The following is a 17,821-nucleotide window of genomic DNA, read 5'->3' as shown; positions in this document are numbered from 1 at the left end:
CATCATGGATGAGTAATGGACCCAGGGTAATTCCTTGTACAAGCACTGATATTAAGTACATTTTTCCTCAACCAGTTTTGCAACTCCCTTAGAGCGGTATCATCTAGACTGGTTTCCCAGTTTATTATTAGAATATGCTGCAAGCCAGTGTAAGAAGCTCTACTAAAAATCAAGATATATGACATATACTGCTTCTCCTTTATCTGCAAGCCCTGTTATGCTGCCAGAAAAGGAAATTAGATTGGCTCAATTCATTCACAGCAAAGCCATACTGGCTACGATTCACCTCCTTGTTTCCTTCTAGATGCTTATAAATTGTTTATTTTCTCTCAGACTAGAAATGAAACTACTCTATTGCTCCTCAGTATACCTGGGAGTCACTAATTTGCCCCAGAATTGCCTTTTTTTTTTTTTTGCACTTGAGCTCACACAACTTCACAGGCAACGGAGTTTGAAGTTTTACAGGAGCCAACCCATGAGACTCCAAACAGCAACTCCTCAAAGGGATTAAGAGTGCAGCAAAGTACTGCAAATGCACTTCTTTCTATATTCCAGCCACCTAGGAGGGAAGGTCCTACAGCACCTGAATGAGTTAGGATAGGATTGTTATCCCCTGCAGTGGAGAGTGCCTTCCTTCCGTCATTCAGCCTCCAAAAGGGAGGAAGGTCACAAAGACTCCTTGCATGATAGCTCTCCAACTCTAAGTCAGCCTACACCAAAGAAGCCTAAATGATCTCCCTTCAACTCCTCACAACCTCCTTCCCAAGCCTGTGGCTGTCCTCTGGCACTGTCACCCACAACCATGCCAACCTCCACCTCAGGAGGCCTCACACAAACCAGCCCCTCCAGCAGCACTTTGGGTCTCCCCAAACCCAGAAGAGCTGCACTTAGCTCATGCCCCTTCTAACAGAGGCAGCCATAGCCTCTTTCACCTCACAAGGCTCCAAAGCACCAGAGGTGACAAGAACTCCCTTCCCTGGGAGAACTTAGAACCTTCCCCTCCTAGCCCGGCACATTTATCCTCTCCCACCCCTCTGTGAGGGGGACGAACACCCCACTGCGCATGCGCACTCCCCACAGCGCGCCCCCGCACGCTGCCTCCGCCCCCGCCCGCCCGCCGCCTTTGTGTGAGGCGCGGGCACGGCGCGCGGCCCCCCCGCCCTCCCGCCGCGCAGGCGCAGAGCGGCTCCCCGGCGCGCCCCGGCTTCCCCCGCCCCTGCAGCGCGGCGGCGGCGCAGGCGCAGCCCGGGGGGGCGGCCGGCGGGCGGCGCGCAGGCGCAGAGCGCGTTTCCTGGCTCCCTTGTCAGTGCCGGCCCCCCCCCCTCGGCCTCCGCCGCCGGCCGCTCCCTCTCCCGCCGCCCGGAGCGGAGTCGCGTTGACTGACCAGAGTCCGCGAGTCCCGCTCCGCTCCCGCCGCCTCAGGTGAGTCCCCGCGCCGGGGGCGTCTGTTCGCGGCGCCGCTGGGCCGGCCTGCCCCCGCCCCGAGAGGGATGGGGGGTGGGGGGAGCCTGCAGGCCCGCCGGTGCTGAGGGGATGGCGGGGGGGAGTCACCTCAGCCCCGGCCTGCCCGGGGGTGGGGGGCCGTGCCCGGCCCTGTCGCTGCACGATGGGGGCTGGAGACATCTTTCTGAGGGTGAGGCGATGGGGAGCCCTCAGCCCCTTCGCCCTGAAGGGATGGGGCCGCACAGGGGGATGGATGAGGCGGGGGAGGGAGCAGCCGGGCGGGCCTCGGCGGGGCAGCCCCTGCCTTGCCTCCTGTCCCTGCCCCACCGTGGCCTCCGCAGCAGCTCTGTGCACCTGTGTTATCAGCGTGGGGTAGGGCCGCAGCCCGCAATCCATCCCAAACCGGTCGGCTTTATAATGCTAATGGTGTCCTGTGTCAGTAGGCTTGCCTGTGAGGAGTCACCCTGTTGGGAAAGCTGCGCTGAGTGACTTGGAAGGGAATGACAGTAGTAGGAGGGAGTCCTTAATTATAGGCATTTCTCTTCCAGATGTTTGAGAGTGATGTAGGTGCTCTGAAAATAGGCAAGGATTAAAAAGATCCCTTTCTCTCTCTCACACGCACACATGCTATCTCCACTTCTGAGTCTGCATCCTTGCTAGTTGCTTGTCCAGGGATGGCCTTACACTACATATTGAGAGATGACACCCCATTGAGAGATGACAACAGCTGAGTCCTGTACTTCCCAACCTTGAGCTTTTCAGTCTATGTACTGAAAGACCTCCTTCTGTATAAAGGTGCAAGATTTCTTTTTTTTTCTCCCTTTTTTAAAAATTTTGTTGAAACTCAAGGACGTTTACTTTGCATTTGAAGAAAAGGTTGGGAGAGCTGCCTTGAGGACTTGGCTAACAAAGTTATCATAACAGTATCTTCCCTGCATGGGATTCTGAGGTTGGCTGACAGGAAGGCAGTGAAGGGTTTACTACATATGAATTATATCAAGAATCATAGAGCCAGTTGCATTTTCTCTAGTGAAATGGGAGTTTGATTTTTGTCTGTGTATTAGTAAGGAATAAATATAATGGAAGACGTCATTAAGATTTATCTTCCAGAAGAAAATAGCACTGCAACTATCAGATGACAGAAATAGGAGTGCTTTTTGAGATTATCATCACTGTTGTTTTTTATGAGTTTGTTACCAAAGCAAAATGGAAAATCGTCGCTTGCTACAAGTTACGGTGCTCAAGAAACTTAGTCAATGGGAAGGAGTGGATCATATTGCTTATCTAGGTGTTATTTGGGAACAGCGTGTAGGTTAGTAAAAACCTCTGAACCAGAAGTTAGGATGGGACCGTATCGTTTATATGTAGTGCCAATCTGTGGGGAAAATACCAGGGTTGTATTAGAAAGTGTTTCAAAATAGCTCCGTTCCTTGGGGAGGGGAGATTGGATATTTTTACATTTTATTTCGGAAAGAGTAGAAAAGGCTGAGCATTCCTTGTTGGTAGAACAGCTCTTCAACTTTTCCTGTATATGGAAATGTACTGCTACTGAATGTTGGCATGTACGAAAGCAAGATCGTGGAAAAAGCAATTTGCAGTCGTGTTTTGCTTATATTAACACATGGAATCTCAAATCATGGCTGTCCGAGGTCAAAGGTAACTTGGATTATGTCAATGTTTTCACATTAATAAAAAAGTAATTAATTATTTTGCTTAGGACTGCATATATTTAATAGCTTCATTTGATCGGTAGAATAAGATTATTAGAAGAACCATGAAAATCATGCTGGTTAAAATTAAGAACTGGACTTAAAGCTCATATAGTTAAAAGTTATATGTGAAGTACATTTGAAATGTCGCTGTAAGTCCTATTTCTTTAAAGTAGCAGTGTTTGATTTCTTAAAAAAAGGAAAAAGGAGAAAAGAAAAGAAAAAGGCTCTCCAGTTATTTGCATTGGTGAAGTACGGTATCATCTCTGCTCCAAGATTCAGCACTTTCAGCATATTTCTTAAACTAGTGGTGTGATAGTAATTGCTAAGCTCCGTAAGAACGTACTCATCTTTCATTCACCCCTGAGTTTCTGCTGGGCTGCCATTCATTTCCTGTTTGCTTCCAAATTCCTACCTTGTCTTGAAGTCTCCACCCTCTGCTAACATGGCCATACTTGGGTATGTTGTAATTTCAGGCTATAATGGGTGTGGATGTCTTGGAATGACATCACAGAGATACTTCTTTTTAGATGTATATGTAGGGGCAAAAAGACTTTGATCCATCAGCCAAGGATAAATTGCTATGAAAATTAGTGGAATATATGGAAGGAATTGACAAATCCAAGCTGTATGTATTGGACTATGCACATTTTAATTATTACAGGTGACCTTGAGTTTTTACCATGTTATCTTCCATCCATTTATGCTGCCCTGGGTTAATACAGGACATAGAATACAATATGATATTTTAAACAACTTCGTATTTGTGGGTTGGTGTGCCTCCAATTGCAGATGTTCAGCACCGTCTCTTGTAGCAGTCATAAGTTAAAGAAAAAGCTAGCTATCTAGGGTTTTTTTAAACAAATTAAAATACTTACAAACTAGAATGATTCAACTTGTTCTTTTAGTGTTTGAATCTCATGGGGGCAAAAGCCTAACTATAGAACAGTTTAGTGCTAGAATTAATTTGATGAAATTAGTAATTAGTTAATTACTAATCCTAATAATTTTTCCCTAGGATACATATAAATGGCTTTATCAAATAATACATCAGCAGATTACAGTTATATATCAATGTTCTGGACAAACCAATTTAAGCTCCTGAAAAAGAAGAAGAAAAAGAGTTTATTGTAGTGCTGCATGTGAGCCTTGATACATGTCAGGATTTTGAATCAATTCACTGAGCTGTGTCCCTAGATTCTATTTTTTTTCAAGTATTCTACTTCCATAGTAAAATTATTAGGTTTGTTAGATTTCCTAAGAACCTGCTCTCTCATCTGTGAGGATACACTAAGAAGCAAGCGTATATGGCTTTTGGGTCAATTGCAATCAGGTACAGTAAGCAGGACACTTAAAATTCATCAGCCTACTGAAGATATCAGAGCGTATGGCAAAGGCAACTCTTAAGCGGCCTTAACGTATTTACTGAGTAAGTTGTCATCTTCTGTAAGTAAATTGTAATACTGGACTGAAACAACCTTGGTAAATGTTGAAGGCTGATCTTGTTTTAATAATTATCTAATTTTGAAGTGTTTTGTTTTCAATTTTACACCTTTCAGCTTTTTCAATTTTTACAACATAGGAATATCTTTAACTCGGAATGTCTCTACATCAGTTTTTACTAGAGCCAATCACCTGCCATGCATGGAACAGAGACCGTACTCGTAAGTAATATGTTAGTTTTAATTTTTAATTTTTTTTTCAATTGCTGTTTTCTCTTTACTGTCAGTTTGTGACCTTGTAATGTTCTGGATCACATTTAGGGAAGGTATGGTCAAATACATAGTGCTGCATGTTAAATATTCCACTTATGATACAAAAAGCAAGCGTCTTCTAAACCTGAACTTTTCTAAACCTATTACTGGAACTCTGGCATAGGAGCAAAACTAGTCTTATTAGTGTTCCAGAAACCTTTGCCTCTTGGTCTGCACCTTGTGAGAACGACCTGGCCCTTACCCTCTTTGACCCTCTATTTCCATACCACAAACCAGCCCTTTCTTTTAATAGCCTAGTTTTCTACTAGAATGTGGGTTGTCATGTTCAAAATGTATTGTCTTTCTGTGCAGTATACTCATGACCGTGTTATGACCATAATTACTTGAGATTATCCAGGGATGTTGGCCCATTGTTTACAAAACCCATGTAATGCTCCGAAAATTGAGAATACAGGGTTTAGATTGGAAAGTCTTTCCAAGTAAAACATTTGTTATTAAAAAGCCTTCTGTACTATTGGATTGTTTTATTTCTTCTTCAAGAGATTGCCATTAGCCCTAACAATCATGAAGTCCACATCTACAAGAAGAGCGGAAACCAGTGGGTAAAGGCTCATGAGCTAAAGGAACACAATGGACACATTACAGGTAAGAGAATATTGTGCTGTGCCAGACATTAAGTTTGTCCGCCCCCTGTTTTCCCCAGTTGAGAATCTGAACAGGAAATCTGCAAGTGTTGAATAAATAGATCTTTTTATAGGTTGGCATTCCCACTTACGGAGAGCTTTGCAGCATTTTTCTGGACTGCATGCAATGAATGTTAGCAGGAAAAGCCCTATTTCATTTCCAGACATTTTGGTAGTGTAACTGAGCTTTTCTTTCTTATCTATTGCTTATTTTTCATCCATAATGACATAATGAGAATAAACTTCCAGTCTTCTGAAGTAATCTGGTTGTGTGTCAAACTCTCCTGGTGATACATGCCGCTCCCTTTCAAGCGCTAGTATTAAAATTTCATCAAGTATACAACTGTTGCGTTGGTTTGTGGTTTCCGACAGCAATAAATATCCTTTTTTAGGGACTGTATAAACACTTGAAGTGGTCAGTCCTGGATTTATGACAGACTGTCAGTGAGTGCATTTTACTGCGGGCCCAGAGTATCTGTAGCTCCACAATGAAAATGTAAGAAGAGCTGCCATGATGAGTCACAAAGTGTTATTTTTAAAATGTGATTGTCCTGTGGTAGTCTCTTATATTACTATTTTTTTCATGGTGATATTTTTATAAGGGCTTTATTCTCTAAGGAAATGAAAGTAATTAATACAAGCACTCGTTCAAAACAGCAATATCCTTTATTCTGTTCTCAGCTCACTGATGGGCAGAAGTATCTGCCCAACAGCGTTTTGCAGGGACTTTATTCAATTTATCTGATTCTTGCTGTCAAAGAGCACAACTGTACGTGCTCTTTTGTGAAGAGTCACTTGGGCTGAATTTACAAATGACATGCTGTTCCCCAAAGACATTTCTCTGCATTTTACTTGTACCTGTTAGTGTTAGAAGCCAAATATTCATGACTTGGGAAAAGAGCGCTCTCCACTTTCCTGCATAGCTTATACCTTTGGAATACTAAATGCTGTGGTTGTCGTAAAGAGTAGACTTGAACTGTGGTTAGACACAGGAGACAGACTGATCAAACCGCTTGTTGCCTCTAACAGGAGTGATTCAACTGCTGCCACTCCAGCTTCTGATCACCAGGGACAAGGTCCCTTGTCTTGCCTTCTGTGTCTTGATTCAGAGATTTGTGGTGAGCTGCTCCTGTTCACTTACAGGAAGAGCATTACTCACTCTTTTTGCTGGCTTTGTTTTTTGCTAAACTAAAAAGCTGAACTTGCTGTGGGTCAGAAGAACACTGGTGCTGGGGCAAGGGAGGTGGTGGGAAAGAGATGTAAAGAGAGGCAGGATGGTCCTCCTTTCAAAGGCAGTGCTAGATTGACTCACGTAACTATGGTTTCAGGCTACCAACCTCTTGAAAATTGAACTTTTCAAGCATAAGCCTATTCTGAAGTAGACCATGTATGAATAATATGGTAAAATTAGTAGAAATTCTTTCCATAACTTTTATCCTTTTTTCAGTTTGTGTGCTCAAGGCATGTTTTGAATACAGAACACAGTTATGAAAAACCATTGAAATATAATTTTGTGGTGGGAGAGTTAAGGGTTGCGCTCTGCATCTCAAAGAAGGATGCTGGAGAAAAGATGAAAAATAATGTTGCTGTAAGACTTTCCAGTTGAGAACGTCCTTCATTGCACAGGAGGGGAAAGAAGCAATGGCAGGCTTATCAAAATGTTCATTTTATTCTTTGAATTTGTTATTTTTGCTTGGTAAATGTTTCTTTCTCACGGCACAGCTTAAATAGGCATGGAAAAAATGTAAGGATTGTATCAGTACGTAAAGATTGATAACTTCTAACCAAAAAGCCCTGCTATCTAAACTTTTAGATCATGACTGTGGTCTGGCAGGAAGCAGACAACTATGTTAGAGATTTGTGCGTAGTTTTAGAATTGCTGGGTTTCAGCTGTTGAAACAGGTCTCCTGCAGAAGTCAGTGGTTTGAAGGGTGCCAGCGGACAGGCCTTAGCCAGTCTGCAGAGCTCCGCCTGTTGGCCAGCCGTCAGAGCAGGCTTCCTTAGCAGGCAAATTCCCTGTGGAATCTGGAAATTCGGGATCTGCGATTTTGATGAAAGCTAGTGGGAGAAACTGATATCCCCAACAGTTTAAAATGATGCCTGGAGAATAAGTGAAGAAGGGGAATACTACTAATACATAACAATAATAACTGTCTCTGTAGTAGACAGCTGGGAGATTGTCTCTGTTTTGGCTTACTGTAAAGCAAACAGTAAAGGGAAAAGTTTATTAATGTGAACTCTGAATTGCAGGTATTGACTGGGCTCCCAAAAGTGATCGCATTGTAACTTGCGGTGCAGACCGTAATGCCTATGTCTGGAGTCAGAAAGACGGCGTGTGGAAACCAACCCTTGTGATCCTGAGAATTAATCGTGCAGCCACCTTTGTGAAATGGTCTCCCTTGGAGAATAAATTTGCTGTGGGAAGTGGAGCTCGGCTTATATCTGTGTGCTACTTTGAATCTGAAAATGACTGGTGAGCTGTTTGAGTTTAATTTCCATTTATACCCCTAAGGTCTGCCCAGGAAAGCTAAAGCTTGGAGTTTAATGGTGGTAACTAGGTTACTATTTTCCCAATTCCTAAAATCTTCAAGAACTGTAGAGGGATAGGCCTCAAGTTCTTTCATGGACTTTTTACATCTTAGGGAAAAGGTTCCTTCCTTTACTTCTTTACTGTGGTGTAGCACCTAAAGGTCTTGGACTTAGCCTGTTTTCAGGTTGTACATGTTGGTGTGGATGTGTTCTGGCTGACTGCCATAAACATATGTTGCTTTTCTAAAAGTGCAAGAATTTCAGAGTAAAAATTTCTTTACCACAACTGTATGATTGAAAAAAGAGAAATGCTTCCCCCCTACACCTCCTTCCAGAATGAATGAAGAAACCTCGACTGGAGTCTTTCCTCCATATAGGGTATTTTGGGCCATTTCTTGTCATTAAAGAATTCACGTCTGTCGCTTATCTTCAGGGTGGTCTATTAGAAGATGTTCAAGCTTGTCATCTACCTGTTCTGTATTCTGTCATATATTCTTGTCACAGTTCTAGATTTCAGACAGCACTATCACAAATATTTCCACCATTAACATTTTTTTCTCTTTGGCATCTGAACTTAGTGCTTCTGATCTTTAATGGATCTACATTTGTAGCTGTACGTGTTGGAGCTACGTTTACCATACCTTCTGTGGGTGAAATCAGTATGTTGAGTATCTATTACTTTGGGTTACATAAACATGCATAAAAACACAGGTGTCTGTGCCTGCCGCTCTGTGTGCAGTCTTCCAGGTGGAGATGGTAAACAATGATGCCATCTGCAAAATACATTTTAAAGACTGTTTTGGACTTTTATGCTTTCCAACATACTCAGTTCTTAACATTTTCTCTGCCTCACTTGTCTGCAGAAGAATCAAAACCCCATATGTTGAAGACAAATAATTTAATGTGATCCTTAAAACTGCTTGTGCCTGTTGGAAGTAAATTCAAAGAAAAAGCACCATCATCCCGAAGGCCATCAAGTGAATAACAGATTTCATTACTATTTTGTAAATAGTTCACACAGACCAAATCTTCTGAGACGTATTTAGGCTAATATTGATGCATTCAACATCAGGACCACTTTTCACTGTACTTCAAATAATTGAGATGTATACACTAGTCATATCATTGGCAGTTCACCCATTTACTTGTTGCGGTTTAGAGTTACTGTATTATTAAACAGTAGAGAAGTTGACAGGTAAGAGAGATGACTGTAAAAGTCATTGGAAGGAGCTGGAGAGGAAGCGTACTTAGTGATCTAAGAAAATAGTGCTTCTTAGCTCAATATCACTGTCAGAGCTGAGCTCTTGTTCGTAGGATGTAAGGGACCAGGCAATTACTGTGCAAAATTCACATTAAGGAGTGTTCAGTCCAATGCATTATAAAAATGAGTTAGGGGAATAGGATTCTGGTGAAGAGATAATATATTTAACATGAATTTGTTTATAATCTTTAAAATTTTAATTAAGATAACCGTATGAAGTTCACAGACTGTACAAGGCAATATGAAAGATTTGGGCAGGATGTGAGTTTTATTGCAAAACTGATGTGGTCAGTCATTGGCAAGGGGTGATCTTTTTGAGGAGTATTTCATGGGTTTGGGGGAGTCCGGTAAAATATTTTCATGTAAATTTTATCTCTCTCTTCATTTAGGTGGGTGAGCAAACACATTAAAAAGCCCATTCGTTCCACTGTCCTTAGCCTGGACTGGCACCCCAACAATGTTTTGCTGGCTGCTGGATCCTGTGACTTCAAGTGCAGGTGAGAGAAAATAAAGCATCTGTAAATCAGTTTGGATTACTGGTTCAAGTTCGTAGCATGAGCGTTTTGATCGTGCATTTGCTATCGGAATAGAAGACAGCTCATTGCATGCTGTTGTAACCAAAATAAAATATCTAGCTTAAGAGACTTTGGCTTTGGTGCTACTGCATGCAGGCTTTGGACTACCAACATTTATCTGTTGAGGGACGTGCCTGAATTTAATGAACTGGTGGGTTTCTTTACTAGCAGTACACAGAGGTAGTACTACTACGTGTGTACTGAGTGCTGAGATCTAGTTGTTAGGCTGAAATTGGACTAGCAAGTGCTATCTATCTTGTAGAACACCAACACTGCTAATTAGAGTTTAAAACGCAGTATCCTAATGGTGCAGTTCCAAAATTCAGGGTAACTTGGCACTTCCAAAGGCGATATCTCCTCTTTTTCTTCCCTGAGTCACTTGTTCTCTCCCCTTTGTGCTAGCCTTAATGTCCTTGCAGCCCTGTGGTGAGCAGGGTCAAGGAATTGATCCACCTGAAACTCAACGCAACAAAACACATTTTTGAAGAGCGTTAAAAAAAAAAAAAGGCTGGTAAAAACAGATTGGCCTGTGAGATGGATGACACAGTCTTTCAAACTGATTGTGAAATTACGCCATGAGGGATAGGTCCTGCAAGTTGCTCTGTGCTGAGTGATTGGGGTCACTGCAGAGTGGTTGACTTTAATTCATATTTTACTTAAGCACTTGTACCTTGAATAATAAAGAAAGCTTATTTTCTTAAATTCTTTATGTAATAGGGCAATTTTTAAGCTTCAAAGTGTGTACTAAAAATGACTAAGAAGGAGTGGGAGGGGGAGGTGGGACCGACTATTACATTCCTTATTTCAGAATGAAACCCATGCATCTACATTCGATCCTTTGATACCTTTTTATGTAAGGAGAGATGTTAAATGGAAGCTGGGAAGAAGAGGAGAGTTGTCTCCCTTCCCTGCCTTATCTCCAGTTTTAATTAGATAAACTATACATGTTCACTTTCTTTCACAAAAAAAAGTGATGTAAAATGTACTCATTCATCTTCCAGAAGCAGCTGCTTTTCCCATGTGGAATTTTTTTCCTGTGTGTTCATAAAGCATCTCGGGACTCTGACATTAGGTCAGCTGATCTCTCTCTCTCTCTCTCTCTCTTTCTCTCTCTCTCAATATATATCTCTCTCTCAATATCTCTCTCTCTCTCAATATATATCTCTCTCTCTGTCTATCTCTCTCTCTCTGTCTATCTATCTCTGTCTGTTACTTTGGACTTCATCTACAGGCTTTGTTCGGTGCTTGTTATGTACATTGCATCCCTGATTACCTCCTCTTTCCTGTTCTGGTTCAGAAGTTAGACTTGAATTATTTTCTGTTCAGTATAGGTTTTGGGTTTTTGGGGGGTTGGGTTTTTTTTGGAAGAAAGTCAAGATGTGGTTCAGCTAATTTCCTAGGAAAGTTCTCTAGAAGACTTGCTTAGTCTTTTGTTTCCCATCAGAAAACTCATTGTGTCCTGCATCTTATTTATCTGAAAAATTGTGTATATTTTGAAAAAAAACAGACCTTGGTTTAAAACATTTGGGAAACTTTCTGCTCTTGCTTAACATTTTACTTTAGGATGAATAATTTAATAATTTTGCTCCTTTTATTATAGAAATCTCCATATAGGAACATTAAAGAAAGGAAAAGTAGTGGAGATTGGTACTGGGTTTATGTTTCTATTTCTTCCCCAAAACCATGGAAGAATATTCTCTTTGGTAAATGAGGAATACAGATCTCTAGAATTCCAGTTCTAGGGAATGTTCAGTTACATATTAAAGATAATAAACATATCTGGGCCTGAAGTATGCATCTGTTCTGATAGGTGGTTCTGAAGAAAATTATGAAATGGATCTGCCAGAGCCACTGCCAACTAATAAGCAGCTAAGTGGGAGACATTTTGGAAAAAGAATGGAGGGCAGAAGAGGCTCCAAGTTGATAGGTATTCAGCAGAGTTTTTTTGGTGGCTGGCCTAGATGAGCTCCTCTTACATTTGCCTTTAGAAATATATATAGAGCGAACAGCACCGCATAGGTGTGAATTTTATATTCTTGCTGGAACAATGTTGCTGTCGGAATGAAGGTCATTTCTCAATGCTCTTTGAAGGCTGGGGCCTTCAAGCTGAGATTATTTTGGTTTTAAAAGAGAGAGAGAGACTTTAGTAAGGGAAAAGACTTTTTTTTTTTTAACTAACAGTTATCTTCAAGGTCTTTCATTACTTAGGAATGATTTTTCTTGTGTCAAAGGCTGTTGCTTTAAACATCTTGTCCTATTTCCATACATTAAGAGAACCATCCTTTTAGAAGTCTCTATAAAATTAAGTTTGTTGAAGGATTATCATTAGATTATATTTAAACTGATAGAGCCGAATATAAATTCATACTTAATTCTCTGAAAAGCTGTGCCTAATATAGCTGCAGTTAAACCCTTCTTGTTCCAAATGATCAGCTTCATTTGAGTAAGCTGAATATAGGTACCTTTTGAAGTGCATACCCCACACATGTAAAAGATTTAAAAAACAGGGAGGGGAGAGCAACATTTCCTTAAACTCACTATAAAATAATTCCTTTTTGCGTTTGACTGCAACCATGAATATTTGATCACGGTTTTTCATTTATACTGAAATGTTTCTCTGGTAGTAGTATGGCGTAGCTCGCTTGCTCCTCTTGTTCAATGGACTCTAATCCTATGTTTGTGACGTCCCAGTAACTTCCATGGTAACAGTCAAGAACACCATATTGTGGCATGTCTGAATCATGCAGAAGGAATTTGATGAAAGGGGGAGGCTTTCTATTTAAACATATCTTGAAAATTGTAGTGCTGGGAAAAAAAACTATAAAAACATTGTGGTGTTTCAGGTTTTCAAGGCATTCTTTCAGTAATGAGCCAGAATAAGGTGGCTCAGAGCCCCTTTGCTGGCATTTGAACATCAGTTTTCTTTCTTTGAAATCCTGCTAAAAAGTGAATGTTCTTAAAAAGTCGGTAATTTTGTAGGTGTTTGTATTAGCTTCTAATTATCCAGTGCAATTCGTGGTTTTTCTCTAACCGAAGAATTGACTCTGAGAGTTATTAGCACCGCAAAAGGATGAAAGGGAAATCTTAGCACAGTGGAAAATGCAATGACAACGTATGTTTTTGTGTCATCTTCTAGAAAAAAGGAGAGAGATACAAGAACAGCATTTATGAGAAATCTGTATGCATTACACCCTTTGTACTATTGCTTTCTCCCTGGGTACTGAAGCTTCCCAGCCACTAGCGGCTTGTTGTTTAAAGATACCCTAGTATTTTATTTTGGTAGAATTAGAATGCATCTATTTGCTTCCAATGTGAAATGTATATGAAGCTCCCAGGGTTTTTTTTCTGTCTTTGTTCATGCTGAAATCTTTTATTTGCAGGGTGTTTTCTGCTTACATTAAGGAAGTGGATGAAAAACCAGCCAGTACACCATGGGGCTCCAAAATGCCTTTTGGGCAGCTGATGTCAGAATTTGGGGGTGCTGGAAGTGGCGGATGGGTGCATAGTGTCAGTTTTTCTGCCAGCGGTAACCGCCTAGCCTGGGTCAGTCATGATAGTACCGTGTCAGTTGCTGATGCCTCAAAAAATATGATGTAAGTATGCTCTTTCTGTTAGTTATTAGCTGTTTGACGTAGAAGGAAGCAGCATGTGGAACGCTGTGCTTGTAACAATGAGAGCTGTGACTGCTGCTTCCACTTTTGACAATTTTACTGTAGATTCCAGAAGTCTCTTTGAGGCCTATATAAATAAGGTAGATTCTTAAAATTTTAGATTATATAATTTAAATTTCTTATAAGAATTCTTCAATGAGGGTATAGTCAGTTTACTTGGGGGGGGGGGGACAACACACGATGACAGTGTTTGGGGAAAAAAAAAACCAAAAAAGTTCCACTCTAGTGACTGGGGAAACAATATTTCCTTGTAAATGGATTCAAGAGAATCCAGAAACATGCTCACTCCATAACTACTAAGACCCTATCCCCAACCAGGATCTAGAAAAAATAAGTTGTTCATTTAATGAAATGTTGATTCCAACCACTGTCCTTAAGACACTGCTGCTGCAAGGTTTCAGCTTACACCTTCCAATCCAACAAAATATTTTATTAACAATTCCTCCTTCTGCTCCTCATCTTGATCTGAATAACTGTTCAGTGTCCATGGCTTTCTAACCAAGAAGGAAGAGATTCCCCATACGTTTTGATAGCAGAGATCTCTGGTGGATCATCCAGGCATTGCTGTGCTTCATTTTGATTTATGGTTCTGATGGCTACAGCTGTATAGGTACCTGGCTGGGGATATCGTTAAGTATAAAGTGTTCTAGAATTCTTTTCTCATTTGTTATAAAATCACAAAAGTTGACTTAATTTAACCTACAGGCTTTTTCCTCCTGAAAAGATGGTGTCAAGCACTAAAATGTCAAGTGTTTTTTATATGCAAATGAAATTAACAGCTTCATCAATTTGAACCTTTTTGGGGAGTATTCTTTTTAAACTCTTGCCACTGTTGACACACAGTACTAGATAACTTCAGCCTTTCACCTGAAATACTTCATGTTTGTTTTAGATCTTCCAGGACACTTTCGTTAGGTTAAAACTTTTTATTACAAGTTACAACTTTTTGGTGTCACCTCAGGACAACTGAGCTACACTGACTTCTTTTCCAATAATCCTCGTGTGGGAATGGTCTCTTATTTTTTTGTTGGAGCCAAAGATGAGAGGTTTCAATGAAGTCCTCTAACAAATGTTCTTGTGTTCAGGGTTTCGCAGCTGAAAACAGAGTTCCTCCCACTCCTGAGTGTGTCGTTTGTCTCTGAGAACAGTGTGGTGGCAGCTGTAAGTGTCTATTATTTTCTTCTTGTAGAGTGTTGTAGTGTTTTGGAGAGGCAGAAACACCATACATTACGAAGTTAGTAATAAGCAAGCTCTTCCATGGTGTCAGTCTTTGCATTTCTGCAATTAGCAGGAGCAGAAAAACGAAATGGTGATTATGTTGGTTATGTTTCCTGACATGCTTTCATGATGCTTTGTTGCAGGGCCATGACTGCTGCCCAATGCTCTTTAACTGTGATGACCGTGGCTTGCTGACCTTCGTTTCCAAACTAGACATTCCAAAACAGAGCATCCAGCGCAATATTTCCGCTATGGAACGCTTCCGAAACATGGATAAAAGAGCCACTACAGAAGATCGTAACACTACCCTGGAGACACTGCACCAAAACAGTATAACGTGAGTGTCTTGCTGCCTATGCCAGGGGAAGGAATGCTCTCCACATCACTTTGGTTTCCCAGGACGTACTGCAAACCTATGAGAGCTCAAATTTGCCATACCAGATGGGTTTAGCTGGTATCCTGTTTTCATTTTAGTCTTTTACTAACAGCAGTCTATTTCTGGGACTTATATGGAAGCTGGTGAAGTTAATCATTAACATGGCATGCATGCTACTGCTGTTTGCTTATGTTTAATGTGTTCTGTAACTTGAACACAGTTTATCTTATCAAATACATAGATAGTTTACAAGAGGTTGGTAGCACTGTGCAAAATCTAGTCAGCAAAATTCAACTGAAACAGGAATTCACATACCAGCTTCCTATTTCGGATGTTATTTCCATGGGTATTTATTCATCAAAAGGATTGATTCAGGTTAATCGAGTAAAATATCCTTGCATTTAAAAAAGTATGAGAGCCCAGAGGATGCTGACATTTCTGAAGCAATTTGTCCTTATTCAAGGAAAATGTTTAGGCTACAGTCACCAAGCGATAAAAGAGCTTTCAGCATCCTTTTTCTTTGCTTATTTTTCTGAAGCATTATACCAAAAATCTAGCATAAGCTCTACTATACTCATGTCTCCCTTTGAGAGAGTAGGAGTTGAATTCAGCCCAAATTTCCCAGCTTTTTGGCTCTCTGGAATGGGTGTCTGTGTTACAGCTATCACTCTCTGTTTTCAGCCAAGTGTCTATTTATGAGATAGACAAACGAGATTGTCGTAAATTCTGCACCACCGGCATTGATGGAGCAATGACCATCTGGGATTTCAAGGTATGCTTTTACTACCATGTTTATGTGAACTGAGTGCGATGGTGGGTTTTTTTGATCTATAGCATCAACTTCTGGGGCTCAGCCCTAACATGGGTTTTATTAGCAGTAGGAAATCCAGACTGGACTATTCAAGACCATTAGTGAACTCCATAAGGAAGACAGATCCAAGACTCAGCATAAATGCCAATATACTTTGATTACCAGATGGTGCTAATCCAGACTTAGTTTTTTGATGGAATCACTTAATGTCCCTGTAGGAATCCCACTAATTCTTTCTTTCTCCAACCTCTACCTCAGCCACAATCAGCCTGGAAAGATCATTGGCACAACAAGGCCTGCTGCCCCTTCTTGCTCCCATCCCTTTGGAATCTGCTCACTGTCTTTCTGCAGAACATGGTCCTGCCCTCTCATAATTAACTTATCAAAGTAGTAAAAAGTTACCTCAAACAGTTAGAAAATACAGTAAGCACTGTACTGAAAACCCTAAAAGGATTTAATAACGCAAGTGCTTGCTTTGCTGAGGACCGGCCAACAGAGGTCTCTGCTGGCCTCCCCAGGCTGCTGAGAGCTGTGCGCTGCCTTTTAGAAAAGAATAGGTTGTCTGTATTCTATAGTGCCGGAAAGCTCTGGTGGGGACAGGAGCCAAATAAGAAATTGAGGCGATATATAAGCTGCTTTAATGCAGTTTCAGGGGAAGGGGGTGGAATCATTGGTCTATATATGCATGAGTTTGAAATGAATGACTGTAGTGGTCTCTGGCTCTTGAATATGAGTCTAATCTCAAGTATTCAGGGTTTTTACTCGTTTTTCTTAGCATTTACACTGAATTATTTAACACAGGATACTGTAGCAGCTTGTGATTAAGATTTTTCTCTCTTTCAAGACCTTAGAGTCCTCTATTCAAGGTCTACGAATCATGTAAAAATGGATTTCCGTGATCTAGCAGGACAAACTGCTTGACAGAATGCAGCTCCCTCATCTGCACAAAACCGAAAAGGGAGGAGGAAGGTGGAATATTTGGAAACACTGAGAAAATACAGCTTGGCAGATTTTCTTTTGAATCTAAATTTGGTGAATTGTGTTGGTTTCAAAATCAGCTGTGATTGTTCTTTTTTATTTGTTTTTGGTTGGTTGTTTCATTCCATTCTTTACCAAAGCTGCTCCTTAAGTAGTTTATTGCAGGAAGTTATGAATCACTAACTTAAAAGGGGAATTTTATGTAAATTGTCTGCTAGAAATAATAATAATAAAAAAAAAGAAAAACTGATTTTTTGTTTTGATGCTCATTAGCAGTGATTAAAAAAGGGATATTAAGGGAATTAACTCTGAGAGAGAGAGAGAGAAGGAAAACCCTGCACTGATATTTTATGGCCTTAAAACAGGAAAAGTTAATTTTAACTGAAAGTTTCTTAAAGTTGCCAGATGAAGACCTGGAGTTCTGATGATCTGGATGTGAAGATTCAGCTGGGCTTCTTTCAGGGAAATTGTTCCCTTGAGGTGATGATTTTGGAGGATGAACGATTTTGTCCTACTACTCTTCATTCTGTCTGCCTAGCATTTAATCCAGTAATAACAGCAAATTAACCTGAATGCCTTTTTTATTGTCCATTTAGTGGGTCATAGTTTTCCAAAGGCGAATGACCAGAATTATTTGTAGTTCCCTTTTAGGATTTGTATGAATACCTCTCACAGTGCAGTGCCTAGGATATGGGGTGGAAGGCTGCATGTGGAAAGTGAGGCAAAAATCTGCTGAGCCAGATCTTAGGAGGACAAATTAAAAGCAAATCACTTTTTAAGTCCATGAAGCTACACAGGCCTGCATGTCGTGTTAGAACCAAGTGCTCAGCCTATAAAATTGTGTGTTTATAA

The 17,821-nt window shown here is 40.8% G+C and overlaps 1 protein-coding gene across 3 annotated transcripts; it reads left to right on the top strand.

The window, feature by feature from the left end:
* The first annotated feature begins 1,264 nt into the window (after positions 1 to 1,264).
* Positions 1,265 to 17,215, top strand: ARPC1A (actin related protein 2/3 complex subunit 1A). Of its 3 annotated transcripts, none has more exons than XM_075515239.1 (10): positions 1,265 to 1,422; positions 4,712 to 4,816; positions 5,408 to 5,512; positions 7,801 to 8,023; positions 9,730 to 9,837; positions 13,296 to 13,508; positions 14,672 to 14,747; positions 14,948 to 15,141; positions 15,862 to 15,952; positions 16,836 to 17,215. In XM_075515239.1, exons 2-10 carry the CDS (start codon positions 4,753 to 4,755, stop codon positions 16,872 to 16,874), a joined length of 1,113 nt encoding a protein of 370 aa, XP_075371354.1. In that variant the 5' UTR covers positions 1,265 to 1,422; positions 4,712 to 4,752; the 3' UTR covers positions 16,875 to 17,215. The 3 variants fall into 3 exon arrangements, with proteins under 3 accessions (XP_075371354.1, XP_075371353.1, XP_075371355.1); XM_075515238.1 differs by having other exon boundaries at positions 1,266 to 1,422; positions 4,735 to 4,816; XM_075515240.1 differs by lacking the exon at positions 1,265 to 1,422 and adding an exon at positions 3,762 to 3,780 and having other exon boundaries at positions 4,735 to 4,816.
* Positions 17,216 to 17,821: the final 606 nt, after the last annotated feature.

This window comes from Mycteria americana, chromosome 12 (genome assembly GCF_035582795.1).
Source record: "Mycteria americana isolate JAX WOST 10 ecotype Jacksonville Zoo and Gardens chromosome 12, USCA_MyAme_1.0, whole genome shotgun sequence".
Taxonomy (NCBI): domain Eukaryota; kingdom Metazoa; phylum Chordata; class Aves; order Ciconiiformes; family Ciconiidae; genus Mycteria; species Mycteria americana.
The sequence above is the reverse complement of the archived record's forward strand: the minus strand, read 5'-3'. Positions and strand labels throughout refer to the sequence as shown.

What these genes read in the sequence shown, in the direction of transcription:
- ARPC1A (XM_075515239.1), top strand. Translation starts at nt 4,753, where the DNA reads ATGTCTCTACATCAGTTTTTACTAGAGCCAATCACCTGCCATGCATGG. An exon ending in ACACAATGGACACATTACAG is followed by an intron (nt 5,513 to 7,800) that starts GTAAGAGAATAT and finishes TCTGAATTGCAG; the next exon opens with GTATTGACTGGGCTCCCAAA. An exon ending in TGACCATCTGGGATTTCAAG is followed by an intron (nt 15,953 to 16,835) that starts GTATGCTTTTAC and finishes CTCTCTTTCAAG; the next exon opens with ACCTTAGAGTCCTCTATTCA.